At 43.5% G+C, this 18784-nt stretch overlaps 1 protein-coding gene across 2 annotated transcripts in view; it reads left to right on the forward strand.

Annotated features, from left to right (window-relative positions):
- chd7 (chromodomain helicase DNA binding protein 7) overlaps positions 1–18480 on the forward strand; it is an 88586-nt gene extending 70106 nt beyond the window's left edge. For both annotated transcript variants that reach the window (XM_055867213.1, XM_055867214.1), the window contains exons 30-38: positions 50–949; positions 1340–1491; positions 7749–7982; positions 9524–9691; positions 11227–11460; positions 14834–15049; positions 15345–15488; positions 15641–15745; positions 15905–18480. In XM_055867213.1, coding sequence (XP_055723188.1) covers positions 50–949; positions 1340–1491; positions 7749–7982; positions 9524–9691; positions 11227–11460; positions 14834–15049; positions 15345–15488; positions 15641–15745; positions 15905–16912 — 3161 coding nt within the window. In that variant the 3' untranslated portion in view covers positions 16913–18480. The remainder of the gene's footprint in view (positions 1–49; positions 950–1339; positions 1492–7748; positions 7983–9523; positions 9692–11226; positions 11461–14833; positions 15050–15344; positions 15489–15640; positions 15746–15904) is intronic.
- The last annotated feature ends 304 nt before the right edge of the window (positions 18481–18784 follow it).

Genomic DNA, 18784 nt, shown 5'->3' on the forward strand with positions numbered 1-18784 from the left:
AACAACTATTTTCCTCTCCTCACCCCCCCTTCCTCTCTCTCTCTGGCAGAGCTCCCAGACCCCACCCTGATCATTGACCCCATCACGGAGGAGCGCGCATCACGCACCCTTTACCGCATCGAGCTGCTGCGCCGCATCCGCGAGCAGGTGTTGCCCCACCCCCTGCTGGGCGAGCGCCTGCGCCTCTGCCAGCCCAGCTCTGACCTGCCGGAGTGGTGGGACTGCGGCAGGCACGACCGCGACCTCCTCCTGGGCGCCTCCAAGCACGGCGTGAGCCGCACCGACTACCACATCCTCAACGACCCAGCCTTGGGCTTCCTTGAGGCCCACAGGAAGTTCACCAAAGGGGGATCGGCTGGGGCGCCTCAGCCGCCCCGCGATGGTGCTCCCTCTACTGCCTCTGAGCAGGCCGCTGCTGAGAAACCCTCCCATGTCAAAGAGGAGGAGGAGGAGGAAGGCAAGGTGGTGAAAGAGGAAGGTGACAACGACCTTCCATGTACTAAAGCCGAGAAACAAGACGAGCAGGAAGGCAAGGACGAAGAGATGGAGGGAGAGAAAGAAGAGAAGGCTGCGTCTCCCAAGAAGGAGTTGAACGAAGAGAAAGCGAAGGAGGAGGGAGAGGACCTAAAAGACGAGGAAGACCAAGAACTGAAGGAGGAGAAAATGGAGGTCAACGGGGATGCTGATGGAGAGACTTCCAAGGAGGCCGAACCTGAGAAAGAAGACCCTCCCAATGAGGACGTCGGGGACCAGGACAAGAATCCGGAATTCCAGGAGAGACCGGAGTCTTCCAAAGCATCGGAAGACCAGGAAACCAAGAAGGAGAAAGGTGGGAGTCCCGCCAAGTCTCCCAAATCTCCCAATCCAGTGGCTGAGAAAGGCCCCGAAGAGGAGGATGAGGAGAAGATGGAGGAAGACGACAAGTCTGAGAAGTCGTCTCAAGCTGAAGGTATGTCTTACTCCCAACTCCATTGCTAAAAATAAAGCTTTTCTCAAGGAAAATTTCAATTTTAGGGTGTGAATTCATGTAAACTATCAACCGTGGGTCTGTGTAGAAGTCTATACAATAGACCGTTGGGCCATGCAAATGCATGAATCATAACTTCTCTGTTGAAGCCAGCCCCAACACAGTAAGTGGCTGTGTGTAGTTGGTCTGCTTTAGCTGGCATTTAGAAACTACTATATGTCGTCTATTTATGCTTGCTGCTTAGTGTTGAATTAAAGACTCACTGTATGACCCTTCTAGTATACTGCTGTTGCTAATTTTGAGAAAGCACTACATGAAGCCATTTGTAGATTCTCTTATGGCTGCTGTTGACCAAGCGTTGTCATTTTTCAGTTGGTGCCACCTCTGAGCAGAAGAACTTTGACGAGGAGAGCAATGCCTCACTGAGCACCACGGCCAGAGACGAGACCCGCGATGGGTTCTGCCCCGAGGATGGAGAACCCTCAGCCATCCAGAGAACCTTCTCCTTCTCTTTCTGGCCAAAGGTTTGTAGAACAAAGATGTACATTAATTCACAGATGCATGCTCATATTCATTTAGTGGTGAAATATATACTGAACAAATAATTATATAATGTAAAGTGTTGGTCCCATGTTTCATGAGCTGAAATAAAATATCCCAGAAATTTTCCATACGCACAAAAAGCTTATTTCTCAAAAATGTTGTACAAATTTGATTACATTCCTGTTAGTGAGCATTTTCTCCTTTGCTAAAATAATCCATCCACTTGACAGGTGTAGCATATCAAAAATCTGATTAAACAGCATGATTAATACACAGGTGCACCTTGTGCTGGGGGCAAAACACACTGTCACAGATGTCGCAAGTTTTAACCTCTACTTCATCACCCTCCCGGATCCGGGATCCTCCTCATCAAAAAAGCTGACTAGCATAGCCTAGCCTAACGGGACAGGGATATCATATAATATAATTTTCATGAAATCACAAGTCCAAATGATGGCTGAATCCAGCCATTTCCGATTTTAAAAAAAATGTTTTACAGCGAAAACACTATGTATTTCTATTAGCTAATCACAATAGCCAAACACACAACCGCATATTTTCACCATGTTTCCACCGCATAGGTAGCTTTCACAAACCCGACAAAATAGAGATAAAATTAGTCACTAACCAAGAAACAACTTCATCAGATGACAGTCTTATAACATGTTATACAATACATTTATGTTTTGTTCGAATATTTGCATATTTGAGGTATAAATCATAGTTTTACATTGCAGCCACCATCAAAAATAGCACCAAAGCAGCCAGAATAATTAGAGAGCAACGTGAAATACATAAATACTCATCATAAAACATTTATGACAAATACATGGTGTACAGCAAATGAAAGATAAACATCTTGTGAATCTAGCCAATATTTCCGTTTTTTTTGTGTGTGTTTTACAGCGAAAACACAATATAGAATTATAATAGCTTACCACAATAGCCAAACACACAAACGCATTTATTCACCGCAAAGGTAGCTTTCACAAAAAACAGCAATAGATATAAAATTAATCACTAACCTTTGGACAACTTCATCAGATGACAGTCTTATAACATCATGTTATACAATACGTTTATGTTTTGTTCGAAAACGTGCATATTTAGAGCTGCAAATCGTGGTTATACATTGTGAATACGTAGCAACATTTCCCCAGAATGTCCAGAGATATTTTGGACACTCACCTAATCTGACCAAAGAACTCATCATAAACTTTACATAAAAATACGTGTTGTATGGCAAATGAAAGATACACTGGTTCTTAATGCAACCGCTGTGTTAGATTTTTAAAAATAACTTTACCACAACATACAGCTTGGGTTATTGTGAGACAGTGCTCACCAACACGGCGGAGAATAGGCATCAACATATTACACAGACATACGAAATAACATCATAAATGTTGTCTTACTTTTGCTGAGCTTCCGTCAGAATGTTGTACAAGGAGTCCTATTTCCAGAATAAATCGTTGTTTGGTTTTAGAATGTCCATTTCTTCTGTCGAATTCACGCCACAATGCTAGCCAAGGTTGCTAACATTCCCATCCTCTCTTGGCGCAAATAACGTGAAACTCAAAGTCCCAATAAATGTTGAATAAACTGATAAAACTCGGTTGAAAACCTACTTTATGATGTTATTATCATATGTATCAAATAAAATCAGAGCCGGGGATATTCGCCGTGTATACCGAACGCTTTTCAGAAGACAATGTCGAGGTCGTTCACGTGTCGTCGAAGACAAAGAAAATACCGGACCTGTCACTCCAAAAGCTCTTGTTCGGCCTCAGATCAAGCTAGACACCCCATTCCACCTTCCACTGCCCGTTGACATCTAGTGGAAGGCGTATGAAGTGCATACATATCGATAAATAAAAGCCAGTTGAATAGTCAGGCCCTGAAACAGAGCCTCGTTTTCAGATTTTTCACTTCCTGTATAGAAGTTTGCTGCCAAATGAGTTCTGTTTTACTCACAGATTTAAGTCAAACCGTTTTAGAAACTTCAGTGTTTTCTATCCAATAGTAATAATAATATGCATATTTTATGATCTAGAACAGAGTACGAGGCCGTTTAAATTGGGCACGATTTTTTCCAAAATGAAAACAGTGCCCCCCTATTGACAAGAAGTTTTAAGGGAGTGTGTAATTTGCCTGCTGACTGCAGGAATCTCCACCAAAGCTGTTGCCAGTGAATTTAATGTTAATTTCTCTACCATAAACTGCCTCCAACGTTGTTTTAGAGAATTTGGCAGTACGTACAACTGGCCTCTCAACCCCAGACCATGTGTAACCATGCCAGCCCAGGGCCTCCACATCCGGCTTCTTCACCTGCGGGATCCTCTGAGACAAGTCTCCCGGACAGCTGATGAAACTGGGGTTGCTCAACCAAAGAATTTCTGCACAAACTAAAAAACTGTCTCAGGGAATCTCATCTGTGTGCTCGTCATCCTCATCAGGGTCTTGACTTGACTCCATTCGGCGTCGTAACTTAATTCAGTGGGCAAATTCTCAACTTCGATGGACGCTAGTACACTGGAGAAGTGTGCTCTTCGCGTATCAATCCTCGTTGTAACTGTGCCAGGCAGATGGCAGACATTGAGTATGGTGTTGTATGGGCAAGCGGTTTGATGATGTCAACTTTGAACAGTCTCATGAAGCCTGCAGCATACCATCCAGCATCCCACTGCTGGGTTACCACTGAAGTTAAGCAGGGTTGGTCCCTGGATGAGAGACCAGATGCTGCTGTAAGTGGTGTTGGAGGGCCAGTAGGAAGCACTTTTTCTTCTGGTTGAAAAAATAAGATCTGGCATGCCCCAGGGCAGTGATTGGGGACATTGTCCTGTGTATGGTGCCATCTTTCAGATGGGATGTTAAACTGGTGTCACTAAAGTGCCCATGGCACTTATCGTAAGAGTAGGTGTGTTAACCCCGATTTCCTAGCTAAATTCCCAATCTGATCCTCATACCATCATGGCCTCCTAATCATCCCCAGCTTCCAATTGTCTCATTCATCCCCCGTACTCTCCCCTGTAACTATTCCTCAGGTCGTTCCTGTAAATGAGTATGCATTCTCAGTCAACTTACCTCAGGGCTCCCGGGTGGTGCAGCGGTCTAAGGCACTGCATCTCTGTGCTAGAGACATCACTACAGACCCTGGTTCAATTCCAGGCTGTTTCACAACCAGCCGTGATTGGGAGTCCCATAGGGCGGCGCACAATTAGGCTGTCATTGTAAATAAGAATGTGTTAACTGACTTGCCTAGTTAAATAAATAAAAAAGGGATACATTAAAAATGGTGGGGTTATGGTATGGGCAGACATAAGCTACGGACAACGAACACAATATATATTATCGATGGCAATTTGAATGCACAGATATACCTTAATGAGATCTTGAGGCCCGTTGTCGTGCCATTCATCCGCCACATCACCTCATGTTTCAGTATGACCCCATGACGCAAGGATCTGTACACAATTCCTGGAGGCTGAAAATGTCCCACTTCTGTCACGGCCTGCATATACGCACCAGACATGTCTCCCATTGAGCATGTTTGGGATGCTCTGGATCAACATGTACGACAGTTTGTTCCATTTCCCGCCAATATTCCGCAACTTCGCACAGCCATTGAAGAGGAGTGGTCAACTCTATGCGAAGGAGATGTCGCTCTGCATCAGGCAAATGGTCACACCTGATTAGGGTTGAATGACAAAAACCCGGTTACCAAGAACCCGGTTACCACTCCCTTTCACTGGTATAAATAACTGTGAAACTGGTTAATTGTAATAAATGATTTATATGAACAGCATGGCATTAATTGGAACTGTTAAATTGTGTGGTCCAAATCTGGCATCTCTACAGCCTCTGCATGATGTCTCATCTCAGTATGGAGCGGCAGTTCACAATGCATGTAGACCTATCATCTCATGGTAACTTTTTTTTCTTGTGACCTATGCTACAGTAATATAAAGGCTGAATGTGCGTCAAATTTACCCATCTCCATCTGGCTTGTTTTTCAATTGTAGATTACAATTTTTATTTTAAGAGTTTTAAACAACTTATCACTCGAATATTGTTGCTTTGACTCCATTCAAATTATGTTATATATGTAGGGCTATATATCAATCTAGATGTCCTAGCCAACCTCTTTCAGGTAATAAATTCAATCCAGTATTAGCCCTAGCTAATTAATGTTGGGTTATGCATAATAAGCTTCTGTCTCTTGCGCAACACGCAAGCACCTGTGTGCCACTGGCCTCTACTTAAAAAACGCTCCTTAGCTCTTGGAGTCCCAGGAAAAGCTCATCTAGAATAGCTTGCTCGACTTTATTTTGTTGCATTTATTCAGACCTGTATCATACAATCTTCGCGAAGAGAAGTGAAAGCCTTCTGAATCTAGTCCTATATTATTCAAGGATGTCATTAGAATTATGAAGATGGGGACAACGAAACTTATTTCATTCAAATGTTGAAAGTGAGGAAAGAATGAAGCAACAATAGATTTAAAGGTAGGCAAATTTAAAGGTAGGGAAATATTATGAAAGGTACAGTGCATTTGGAAAGTATTAATTCTGACCCATTTACTTTTCCCACATTTTATTACGTTACAGCCTTATTCTAAAATTGATTAAAATAAATAAAAATTCTCAGCAATCTACACACAATACCCCATAATAGGCACACACTATACAGTGGCTTGTGAAAGTATTCACCCCCCTTGGCATTTTTCCTATTTTATTGCCTTGCTCCCTGGAACACAACATTGCACACAACATGCTTTGAAGATGCAAAATATTTTTATTGTGAAACAAGAAATGCAGCAATTACAGCTGCAAGTCTCTTGGGGTATGTCTCTATAAGCTTGGCACATCTAGCCACTGGTATTTTTGCCCATTCTTCAAGGCAAAACTGCTCCAGCTCCTTCAAGTTGGATGGGTTCTGCTGGTGTACAGCAATCTTTAAGTCATACCACAGATTCTCAATTGGATTGAGGGCTGGGCTTTGACTAGGCCATTCCAAGACATTTAAATGTTTCCCCTTAAACCACTCAAGTGTTGCTTTAACAGTATGCTTAGGGTCATTGCCCTGCTGGAAGGTGAACCTCCGTCCCAGTCTCAAATCTCCCGAAGACTAAAACCGTTTTCCCCTCAAGAATTTCCCTGTATTTAGCACTATCCATCATTCCTGCAATTCTGACCAGTTTCCCTGTCCCTGCTGATGAAAATCCCCACAGCATGATGCTGCCACCACCATGCTTCACTGTATGGATGGTGTTCTTGGGGTGATGAGAGGTGTTGGGTTTGCGCCAGACGGCTTTTTTCTGACCACTCTTCCGTAAAGCCCAGCTCTGTGGAGTGTACGGCTTAGTGGTTCTATGGACAGATACTCCTATCTCCGCTGTGGAGCTTTGCAACTTTTTCAGGGTTGGCTATCTTTGGTGCCTCCCTGATTAATGCCCTCCTTGCCTGGTCTGTGAGTTTTGGTGGGTGGCCCTCCTTTGGGAGGTTTGTTGTGGTGCCATATTCTTTCCATTTTTTAATAATGAATTTAATAGTGCTCTGTGGTATGTTCAGTTTCAGATATTTTTTTATGACCCAACCCTGATCTGTACTTCTCCACAACTTTGTCCCTGACCTGTTTGGAGAGCTCCTTGGTCTTCATGGTGCCACTTGCTTGGTGGTGCCCCTCGCTTAGTGGTGTTGCAGACTCTGGGGCCTTTCAGAACGTGTGTGTGTGTGTGTGTATATATACATATATACTCAGATCATTAGATTGCACACAGGTGGACTTTATTTAACTAATTATAGGACTTCTGAAGGTGATTGGTTGCACCATATCCTATTTAGGGGCTTCATAGCAAAGGGGGTGAATACATATGTATGCGCCACCTTTTTCTTTTTATTATTATTATTTTTTAAACAAGTTATTTTTTAACATTTCACCAAATTGGACTATTTTGTGTGTCCATTACATAAAATCCAAATAACAATACATTTAAATTACAGGTTGTAATGCAACAAAATAGGAACAACGCAGAGGTGGATGAACACTTTTGCTAGGCACACACTATAAACCTAAGGTACTTGAGCAGTTCGGTTTTAAAGAAATAACACGGATATCAGTTTACATAAAGAAATAAAATGGAGAAAAGCCCTGTTTTCAAGTCGGACCCAACTCCATCATCAAAGTACTTCTCTAGTTGTATTAACCCATTCCTCTGTGCCCCATTTTGACTTTCCAGGATCGCGTGATGATCAATCGCATGGACAACATCTGCGAGGCGGTCATCAAGGGCAAGTGGCCCGCCAACCGCCGTCAGTTCTTCGACATCCCGGGCCTGTTGCCTGGATACCCTGGCCCCATGGCGTTAGAAAGCCCCCAGCAGAGGCGCGGCCTGGCCGAGCTGTCGATGGTGGCGGCTGCTCAGACGAGCTTCAGTGGCAGCGAGGACCTCACCCTCTCGCCACAGGTTAACGTAAGTAGTAAAAAAAAAAAAATTGCCCACTCAACAGATTTAGTTTGTAACTATCGGTTAAAAAACATGCATCTCAGATGATTGGTCTTGGAAGATAAAGTGTATTCATACTGATATATAGGGTGAGGTCTGAAAATGAATATTTCCTTATTACTACATAATTAACTTAAATCACTTAATTTGACTTTCAAACCGGTGTCCCATTTTTCTACATTGATTTTCAATCTAATGTATTTATAAAGCCCTTTTTACATCAGAAGATGTCACAAAGTGCTAAACAGAAACCCAGCCTAAAACCCCAAACAGCAAGCAATGCAGATGTAGAAGCACAGTGGCTAGGAAAAACTCCCTAGGAAGGAACCTAGAGGAACCAGGTTCCAACGGGTGGCCAGTCCTCTTCTGGCTGTGCCAGGTGGAGATTTATACGAGTACATGGCCATTAAGGCCAGGTTGTTCTTCAGGATGTTCATAGATGACCTGCAGGGTCAAATAATAATCAGTGGTTGTAGAGGGTGCAACAGGTCAGTACCTCTGGAGTAAATGTCAGTTGGCTTTTCATAGCCGGTGAACAGGTCAGAACAGTTGAAACTGGAGCAGCAGCACGACCAAGTGGACTGGGGACAGCAAGAAGTCATCAGACAAGGTAGTCTGGAGGCATGATCCTAGGGCTCAGGTTCTCCGGGAGGGGGTAGAGAGAATTAGAGGGACCCAACTTAAATTAACACAGGACACCAGATAAGACAGGAGAATTACATCAGATTTAAAACTGACCCTAGTCACCCCCCCCCCCCATTAGACACACAGACTAATGCAGCATAGATGCTGGTGACTGGGGCGGGGCCAACCAGGCAAGATATAACCCCACCCACTGCCAAAGCACAGCACCCACACCACTAGAGGGATATCAATAGACTACCAATTTACTACACTGAGACAAGGCTGAGTATAACCCACAAAGATACAAAGATCTCCTCCACCACACAAGCCCAAGGGGGGTGCAAAACCGGACAGGAAGATCACGTCTGTGACTCAACCCACTCAAGTGTCGCACCTCTCCTAGGGACTGCATGGAAGAGCACTAGTAAGCCAGTGACTCAGCCCCTGTAATAGGGTCAGAAGCAGAGAATCCCAGTGGAGGGGAAGCCGGTCAGGTAGAGACATTAAGGGCAGTTCGTCGCTCTAGTGCCTCTTCGTTCACCTTGTCGCCCCTGGGCCAGACTACACTCAATCATAGGACCTACTGAAGAGATGAGTCTTCAATAAAGACTTAAAGGTTGAGACCGAGTCTGCATCTCTCACTTTGATAGGCAGACCATTCCATAAAAATGGAGCGCTATAGGAGAAAGCCCTGCCTCCTGCTGTTTGCTTAAAAATTCTAGGGACAATAAGGAGGCCTGTGTTCTGTGACCGTACGTGTAGGTATGTACGGCAGGACCAAATCGGAGAGATGGGTGTAGGCGCAGACCCATGTGATGCTTTGTAGGTAAGCAGTAAAACCTTGAATTCTCAACCCTATATTTCCCCTCTCGCTCTCTGTAAAGGAGGATGCTCTGAGCATGTCGTTGCCAAAGCAGCGTCGTCGCAGGCGGAGAAAGGTGGAGATTGAGGCGGAGCGCGCCGCCAAGCGAAGGAACCTGATGGATATGGTGGCTCAGCTCAGAGAGTCTCACCAACCTGAGTCCCAGAGCCAGGCCATGGACCTCACCAAGGTAGGGTCTTTAAAATGTTATGAATTCTAAATTTAGAATTATGTATCACTTTTTACAACGGAATTGTATTTTTTTGAATGGCGCTTTTGGGTCAGTGGTGTCCTACGAATCAGGTTTGAAGAGTTAGCGAGGTAACCTTGGTCAACTCCTGAGTTCAACTCAGGATAACCAGTCGTACCAATGTGGCTCACCTTTCAGTCAGGTAAATTTCTATGGCAATGAATCCTACAGAACTAACCTATTCCAGGGCTGGGTAACTCATGACTAACTAATTTATCCTGAATGAAGTGTCTGAGCAGCGAGTTGAGGACCAAATTAAATAAGGATTCCCTCCCTCTCGCTCACAAAGATTGTGCCATCATCCTCTTCATTTGAGGAAGAAGACTGATTTTTTTTAAATGATCAAATGTTTTGTTAGTATTAAATGTAAAAGTATTTATCACATTATTTAGCAATGACAAAATGCATTTGGTATTTTACAGGGACAGTAACTTTTATATGACAAGTGTTATTTCGGTAAAATTATTTTATTGATAGGAGTGGGTAGGGGTGTTGCTCATTCATTGATAAGCACACCAAAGACTGTGTTAATGATACGTAATAAAATAAAGACGTCACTTCTAAAAGCATATTTCTCATCATACCATACTGAATTTGCAAGAACTTTTCCTTTATTTTGATTTCGACCAAATCTAAATGTGTCAGTTACAAGACTGCTAGAATTATTTTTTTAATTTTTATATTTCACCTTTATTTAACCAGGTAGGCAAGTTGAGAACAAGTTCTCATTTACAATTGCGACCTGGTCAAGATAAAGCAAAGCAGTTCGACACATACAACAACAGAGTTACACATGGAGTAAAACAAACATACAGTCAATAATACAGTAGAACAATAAGTCTATATACAATTTGAGATAAGGGAGAGAAATGCAAAAAAAGGCCATGGTGGCGAAGTAAATACAATATAGCAAGTAAAACACTGGAATGGTACATTTGCAGTGGAAGAATGTGTAAAGTAGAAATAATGGGGTGCAAAGGAGCAAAATAAATACAGTAGGGGAAGAAGAGGTTGTTTGGGCTAAATTATAAATGGACTATGTACAGGTGCAGTAATCTGTGAGCTGCTCTGACAGCTGGTGCTTAAAGCTAGTGAGGGAGATAAGTGTTTCCAGTTTCAGAGATTTTAGAATTAGCGGCAGGCGGACAAGCAATACCCACCATCGTAGTATGGGTGAAGCCTGAGCTGGAATGCGAAGGGAACTGATGCTGGTTCGCTTTAGAAAACCCTGAGTAGATCCTGCTTACTTTGTAGGATACCCCTCTGGTCTCCCTGATGTATGAGTAAAATTGACCCCACTGAAATAAAGCATTTTAATATTTATCATATCTTTTATATAAAGGAGTCAAGTATGTAAAGTACTATGGTCATATTAGTTGCCATGTAAATTAACTTCTTTGTTACAGGCATTGCATTTTAGTCTATACATTGACTCTAAGTTTCCATATTTATCATTGGGACTTATTCTGCTCCAGGGCATGCATCACCACAAGGCAGCGTCGTCCCTGGCGGGCTACTCCAGCAGCAGCATGGTGCCTTCTGCTACCCTCAAGGCTCAGATGGAGCTGCTACAGGCGGCCACGCCTTCCAGACATAGGGCCAATGGCTCATTGGCCGATGCCGACCTGCCCACCCGGAGGAGACGAGGCCGCAGGAAAAATGTGGAGGGGCTAGAGCTGCTGTTTATCAACAACAAGAGAGGAGCCACGGTACAGAGCATGGTCACTAACAGTCACATTTTATTAAAGGTCCAATGCAGCATTTTTTTTATTGCAATAACAAATGGGTTCTGGGTAACAATTAAGTACCGTACTGTGATTGTGTTAAATTAAAATGGTCAAAAAGAAACAAACAGCTTCTTAGCAAAGAGCATTGGTCTAACTAATTTTCCGGCCAAAACTCCATCCTATCAAAACAGCTCTTTAAAAAAAAATTATGTGTATGTATATATGCAGTACCAGTCAAATGTTTGGACACACCTACTCATTCAAAGGTTTTACTTTATTTTGACTAAGAGTAATAGTCAAGATGTCAAAACTATGAAATAACACATATGGAATCATGTAGTAACCAAAAAGTGTTAAACAAATCAAAATATAGTTTATATTTGAGTTTCTTCAAAGTAGTCACCCTTTGCCTTGACAGCTTTTCACACTCTTGGCATTCTCTCAACCAGCTTCATGAGGACTGATTTTCTTAACCTCTTGGCGCACGGATCCCTTTAGTGGTATAATTTTCATCAACAACCGCTGATTTACAGAGCGCCAAATTAAAACATTTGCTAAAAATATTTATATTCATGAAATCACAAGTGCAATATAGCAAAACACAGCTTAGCTTGTTGTTAATCCACCTGTCGTGTCAGATAAAAAATAAAAATGGTTTACAGCGAAAGCAATCCAAGCATTTGTGAGTTTATCGATCACTAGACAAAACATTACAAACAGCTAGCAGCAATGTTGATTGGTCAGAAAAGCAATAAAATGAATCGCTTACCTTTGATCTTCGGATGTTTGCACTCACGAGACTCCCAGTTACACAAATGTTCCTTTTGTTCGATAAAGATGATTATTATATCCAAAAACCTCCATTTGGTTTGCGCGTTATATTCAGTAATCCACAGGCTCGTGCCGGTCATGAAGGGCAGACGAAATTCCAAATTGTATCCGTAAAGTTCGTAGAAACATGTCAAACGGTTTTTAACATAAATAATCGATAATATTTCAACCGGAGGGTAAACTATTCAATACAAGACAGAAATAAAATGTCGAGCTACCACTTTCGCGCGCAATAACTAATCAAGGACACTGACGCGATTTGATAAATCTCGCTCATTTTTCAGAAAAAGCTTGAAACTATGTCTGAAGACTTAACATCCCGAGGAAGCCATAGGAAAGGGAATCTGGTTGATACCCCTTTAAATGAAGGAAAGGCAGGCAATGGAACAGGGATTTTTCAAAATAAGAGGCACTTCCTGGTTGGATTTCCTCAGGTTTTCTCCTGCAAAATCAGTTCTGTTATACAGACAATATTTTGAGTTTTGGAAACTTTAGACTGTTTTCTATCCGAATCTGTCAATTATATGCATATTCTAGCATCTGGGCCTGAGAAATAGGCCATTTACATTGGGAACATTATTTTTCCAAACATAAAAATTCTGCCTCCTAGCGTCAAGAGGTTAAAGGAGTTCCCACATATGCTGAGCACTTGTTGGCTGCTTTTCCTTAACTTTCTGCTCAATCATCCCAAACCATCTCAATTGGGTTGAGGTCGGGTGATTGTGGATGCCAGGTCATCTGATGCAGCACTCCATCACGCTCCTTCTTGGTCAAATAGCCCTTACACAGCCTGGAGTTGTGTTTGTTCATTGTCCTGTTGAAAAACAAATGATAGTCCCACTAAGTGCAAACCAGATAAGATGGCATATTGCTGCAGAATGCTGTGGTAGCCATGCTTGAATTCTAAATAAGTGTCACCAGCAAAGCACCATCACACCACCACCCCATGCTTAACGATCGGAACCACACATGCGGAGATCATCCGTTCAACTACTGTGTCTCAAAGACATGGAGTTTGGAGCCAATAATCTCAAATTTGGACTCATCAGACCAAATGACAGATTTCTACCTGTCTAATGTCCATTGCTCCTGTTTCTTGGCCCAAGCAAGTCTCTTATTGGTGTCCTTTAGTGGTTTCTTTGCAGCAATTTGGGCATGAAGGTCTGATTCACACAGTCTCCTCTGAACAGTTGATGTTGAAATGTCTGTTACTTGAACTCTGAAGCATTTATCTGAGGTGCAGTTAATTGCTGATTTCTGAGGCTGGTAACTCTAATGAACTTATCCTCCGAGTTTACTCTGGGTCTTCCTTTCCTGTGGCGGTACTCATGCGAGCCAGTTTCATCATAGCACTTTATGGTTTTTGAGACTGCACTTGAAGAAACTTTCATAGTTCTTGAAATATTCCTTATTGGCTGACCATGTTTTAAAGTAATGATGAACTGTTTCTCTTTCCTTGTTTGAGCTGTTCTTGCCATAATTTGGACTTGGTCTTTTACCAAATAGGGCAAATATACCACCCTTACCTTGTCACAACACAACTGATTGTCTCCAAAGGCATTAAGAAGGAAAGAAATTCCACAAATTAACTTTTAACAAGGCACACCTGTTAATTGAAATGCATTCCAGGTGACTACCTCATGAAGCTGGTTGAGAGAATGCCAAGTGTGTGCAAAGCTGTCATCAAGTCAAAGGGTGGCTACTTAAACAAATCAAACGTTATATTTGAGATTCTTCTAACACGTTTTTGGTTAATGCATGATTCCATATGTGTTAATTGCAGTTTGTTTTTAGTTCCACCGTCAGTTACCCTCAACCCCTCCTATCTGAAGACCATCCAGTTTTGATTTCTATTTGACATATATTTTTCCACTTGTGTTTCACAGACGTTCTGAACCTATATACATTTTACGGACACAGTATATTTTACATTAGTGATTTTATTTTTAGTCCCTCACTTCAGCTCCACTCAAGCAGCTCTTACCGAGCTTCCCAAACTCTGTTCTCGGGATCCCCCTTTTTTTCCTAGCACTAACCAGCTGACTCAACTAATCATCACGCTTTGATTTTTTGAAACTGCTGTGTAGTGCTAGAGCAATAACCAAAATGTGCACCCTTTGTGGTCGACAGGACCACGTTTGGGAAACGCTGTCTTACACTTAAAGGGCATTACCATAATTTAACAATTTCAGTATTATTCCAACCTTAGTGTGAAAATGTATATAAACACAGGAAATCATGTTTCGGACAGCACTGGACATTTTAATAAATAGTTAAATACCTGATAGAAAACCGGTTCAATGGGACAAAGTCTGAATTAAGTTTTAGAAAATGTCAAATGAACACGGGTATGCCTGGGATATCTCAATTAGACTAACGTACATTTAAATACAAGTTTGACAGGACATTAATCAAAATGTCATACAAAATCAAACATTTTAGATACAATTTGAGTAGCTCTACTTTACATAGTAATGAATGAAGTTAACTTTTCCCGGTCTTCATCCCCCGCACCCCTCTATAGGAGGATTCCGAGGGGACCAAAGCGTCGGTGGAGGGGGTGCAGATGCCCCCACGTTCCTACCGCCACAACATTCCCAGTCCCAGCGCATCCGCCCGCGTCCCCTCTGTCAGCGCTATAGAGGACGGGGACGCTGGTACCCCCTCTGACAAGGACCTGAGGGACTGGCTCAGACAGCACCCCACGTACACAATGGACATGCCTACTGCATACACACCAGTATGTACTTCAACAAAATGGAATAAAGTCTAGTTGTTTACCAGATGTCACTATACAGTAGAACTAACACATCAGTGTGGAATATGAGCATATCCCCTACCTTCAACCCCCTGTTCCCTTTCCTAAATCAGATCTTACACCATCCCGTTCAGTGATTAAAATATGGTTACAAATATAACATTTAGCTATTCTAATTCATAACGATTAGTGTATATAATGAAATATTCAAGGATTTCATGTCTGGTCCTGTCGTGGTTCCTAATCCCTGTCCACACTCCCGTATGTCTCTCTGTAGAAGAGTGAGGAGTTGCTCCTCTCCTCCCAGTTCCCCAAACCCAAGCAGAAGCGGCACCGCTGCCGAAACCCCAACAAGATCGACATCAACACTCTCACCGGAGAAGAGAGGGTTCCCGTGGTCAACCGGAGAAACGGCAGAAAGGTATGGCTTCTTTTCAGTACAGTACAAATTAGCTTTGTCACAAATGCATTGGTCGCCATTTGGTAACGGTTTCAATTTGGCAAAACAAATTTCATAGCAAAACTGAAGGTATTTCTATCTTGTCAAACATTTTGTTCCTCTTTTTTTCCCAGATGGGTGGAGCCATGGCGCCGCCCATGAAGGAACTGCCCCGATGGCTCCTGGAGAACCCAGAGTTTGCCATCGCTCCTGACTGGACCGACATTGTCAAGCAATCGGTGAGTTTCTTGTCATTCTCCCGGTTAGCCCTCAATTGATTCCAATCAGCACTTGTTTTAGATTTTAATCTTATCTGTTGATGTTTGAGGAGAAATTAATGCCGAATCGCAAAATTGTCGTTTGACTAACTAACCACGGTTTCTTACCCCATTCCACAGGGCTTCCTCCCTGAGGCCATGTTTGACCGTCTCCTGACGGGGCCCGTGGTGCGCGAGGAGGGCGTCCGTCGTCGGGGGAGACGCCCCAAATCGGAGATCGCCAAGGCGACGGCGGCTGCCGCGGCAGCTCAGGCCCAGGCTGCATCGTCCGGGGGCCTGAACCCTCTGCTGATGAATGGTCTGTTTGGAGGAATGGACCTCACCAGCCTGCAGGGCCTACAGAGCTTCCAGAGTCTTCAGCTGCAGCTCATGGGCTTCCCCGGCATGGGGGGGGCTGACTCTAAACACGCCTCAGCCATGCTGCCTCTCATGCTGCCTGGTATGGCTGGTATGGGCGGCCTGCCAAACATGTTTGGCCTGGGAGGCCTGTTCGGAAATAACCTCGCCGCTGCCTCGGCTGCAGCCACGCCCGCTGCAGCCTCCAACGGCACCAATGACGAGGGCGATTCGGACGAGACGTCAAAGAGAGACGACGGGGAGGGCGGAGAAGAGGGGGATGAGGAGAAGGACACTGGGGTGGAGTCGAGCGAGGCTAACAGGGACGCCGTGGCTCTGAACGCAGCCGCTGCCGCAATGGCCGCCTCCGGCATGTCGGCCAGCTCCCTGGCCTTCAACCCTTTCCTGCTGTCCACCATGGCCCCTGGGCTCTTTTCCCCCTACATGTTCCTGCCCCCTGGCCTGGGAGGTCTCACTATGCCTGGCTTCCCCCCCACCACCCTGGCTGACCTGCAGAGCGCCATGGCTGGAGCCATGGGGGCTGCTTCTGGAGCTCAGGGCCAGGAGAAGGAGCCCAGCCAGGCTGGCCCTGCCCCGGACCGCCCTGCCGCCGCTACCGCAGACCCAGAGACAGCCGACGACAGTGACTCAGCAGAGAGCCTGGAGAAGACGGCCGAGTCGTCTGCCCTAGAAGACGAGGCCTCCGCATTGGCTGAGGAAGCCGACTCGCCGCAAGACCTAGCAGCCGAGGATGAGGAGGAAGGAGAGGATGCCCCTGAGAAGAGTGACTGAAACTAAACTGGCCTTTGACCCCCTCCCCTCCCCCCCAGTGCTCTCATGACACGTTTACACACCAACTTGATATCCAAATTAGTTTTTTTGTTTTATTTGTCTTTGTTTCTTTTACAGGTAAAAATGAAAATCAGGGAGAGTATACGTAACTAAAAGGCTCTCACTGTAGCGTTAATAGCGTAGTCAGGGAAAAAGCAAACTGAACTAGAGTTTTGCAGATGTCAAAAGGGTGTTATTTTTGGTCTTTGTGCTCTCTGAACAGTGCATACTAGATGAGATGGAACATTTCCTCCGAAATATTATTATAGGAATTAATCGTTCCAATAGTGCTATGCTGCTTTTCTGTTTCTGTATTTTTTTATTTTTTTTTACTCTCTTGATATTGTGAAATTAAGTAGCATCTCGTAACTCTCCATTGGCGTACAATTTAACGGCATTAAGCGTCTATATGCTGCTGATGAAAAGGATCTTGTTGAATTTTTTTTCTTTTTTTTTGCTGTTGTACTGTTCTGCCTTGAAGAGCAGGATGAAGTCCTCACATATCAGATGGCCTAATAATCTGACTGTTCCCAGTCTCTCACACTGATCTCCCACACAAGTCTACACACACCCGACTGTTTCTTCCTGTAGTCTTACACACTAACAATCCAATCTCTGACTCTTCCCCGTCTCAATCGGACGGTCTTACCCTCATCCACCGTTCCTCTCCCAGTCTATGAATCGACCCCGTTACCCTTCTCAGTCAAACTCTTCCCAGTTCTAGTTTTCTGCCACCTACTACTACTACTACTACTACTAACACCCATATTGTCTGACTCTTCCAAGTCACACTCGTTATAGAAACTGTTTTCCAGTCTCACACACTGATGGCCCTGACTCTCCTGACTGTTTTTAGTCTGACACACTGACAAAGCCAAGCAGGGGAGAGACCTCTCTTCCACAACGCGGAAGGAGACAGCAATAACCTAAGGCAGCTTTTGAATGTCTCAAACATCGCTCTCCCATTAAAACACAACCACAAGTGTCGGTGAAAAAGAGAAACTAAATCGCATATAAACGATGACATGAAAAAGTACTGCAATCAATTTGTCTCACACTATCCCTGTTGATGCACTGGTGTAAGAGTAAAATAATCAGGTACCTTTATTAGAACTATTGAATGGGCTTTTTGTTACTTTTAGCCACCAAGCTGAAATGCATTACCTCAATTCTAACTAGCCTTGAAGTTTACAGACATAAGTTGTAAATGTATTCTTTGTCTTTTTTTCTTTATTTTTTTTCCTTTTACATCATGTATGATGAACTGTAGTTATGATGCTTTTAATAAAAGTGAATCATGATATTCGCCTAGGAAACCAAACCCGGAGTGCTTGTTGACCAGTTTTTTTTATTTTTAATTGGATGTTAAATGTACATGTCTATTTTGAGTGTTAAATGACCTTGGTTGATTCATGGTGGTGAAGTTATTACCCCCAGAATAGGAAAATAAAGGCTTTTTAAGTGCAGATGGACATATTTTTGCCACATGTGATATCTACTAACAATTCAATAAAATCCACTACAATTAATCACATTTTAGAAATATTTCATTGCGCAATAAGCATAATAATTTGGCTGAACACTAGAGCAATCACACCATCCACCTACCCTACAGGAGGGAAGAAGAGGGGCCCCTGCTGAGATGTTTACTTTGGCTGCATGCCAGCTCACCTCTGACTGATCAGAAAGGTATTTATAGGTGAAAGCAATCTGATACAAGCCTAATTAGGCTTATCTTTGGTTGTGAAGAAGCCAACGAATGTGGTTAGGCCATTTGAGAATTTGACCAGTCAATGAGAGTCCTAAGGGTAACCAACTTGGATTCTTACTGGA

This window comes from Salvelinus fontinalis, chromosome 17 (assembly GCF_029448725.1).
Source record: "Salvelinus fontinalis isolate EN_2023a chromosome 17, ASM2944872v1, whole genome shotgun sequence".
In the NCBI taxonomy this organism is placed as follows: domain Eukaryota; kingdom Metazoa; phylum Chordata; class Actinopteri; order Salmoniformes; family Salmonidae; genus Salvelinus; species Salvelinus fontinalis.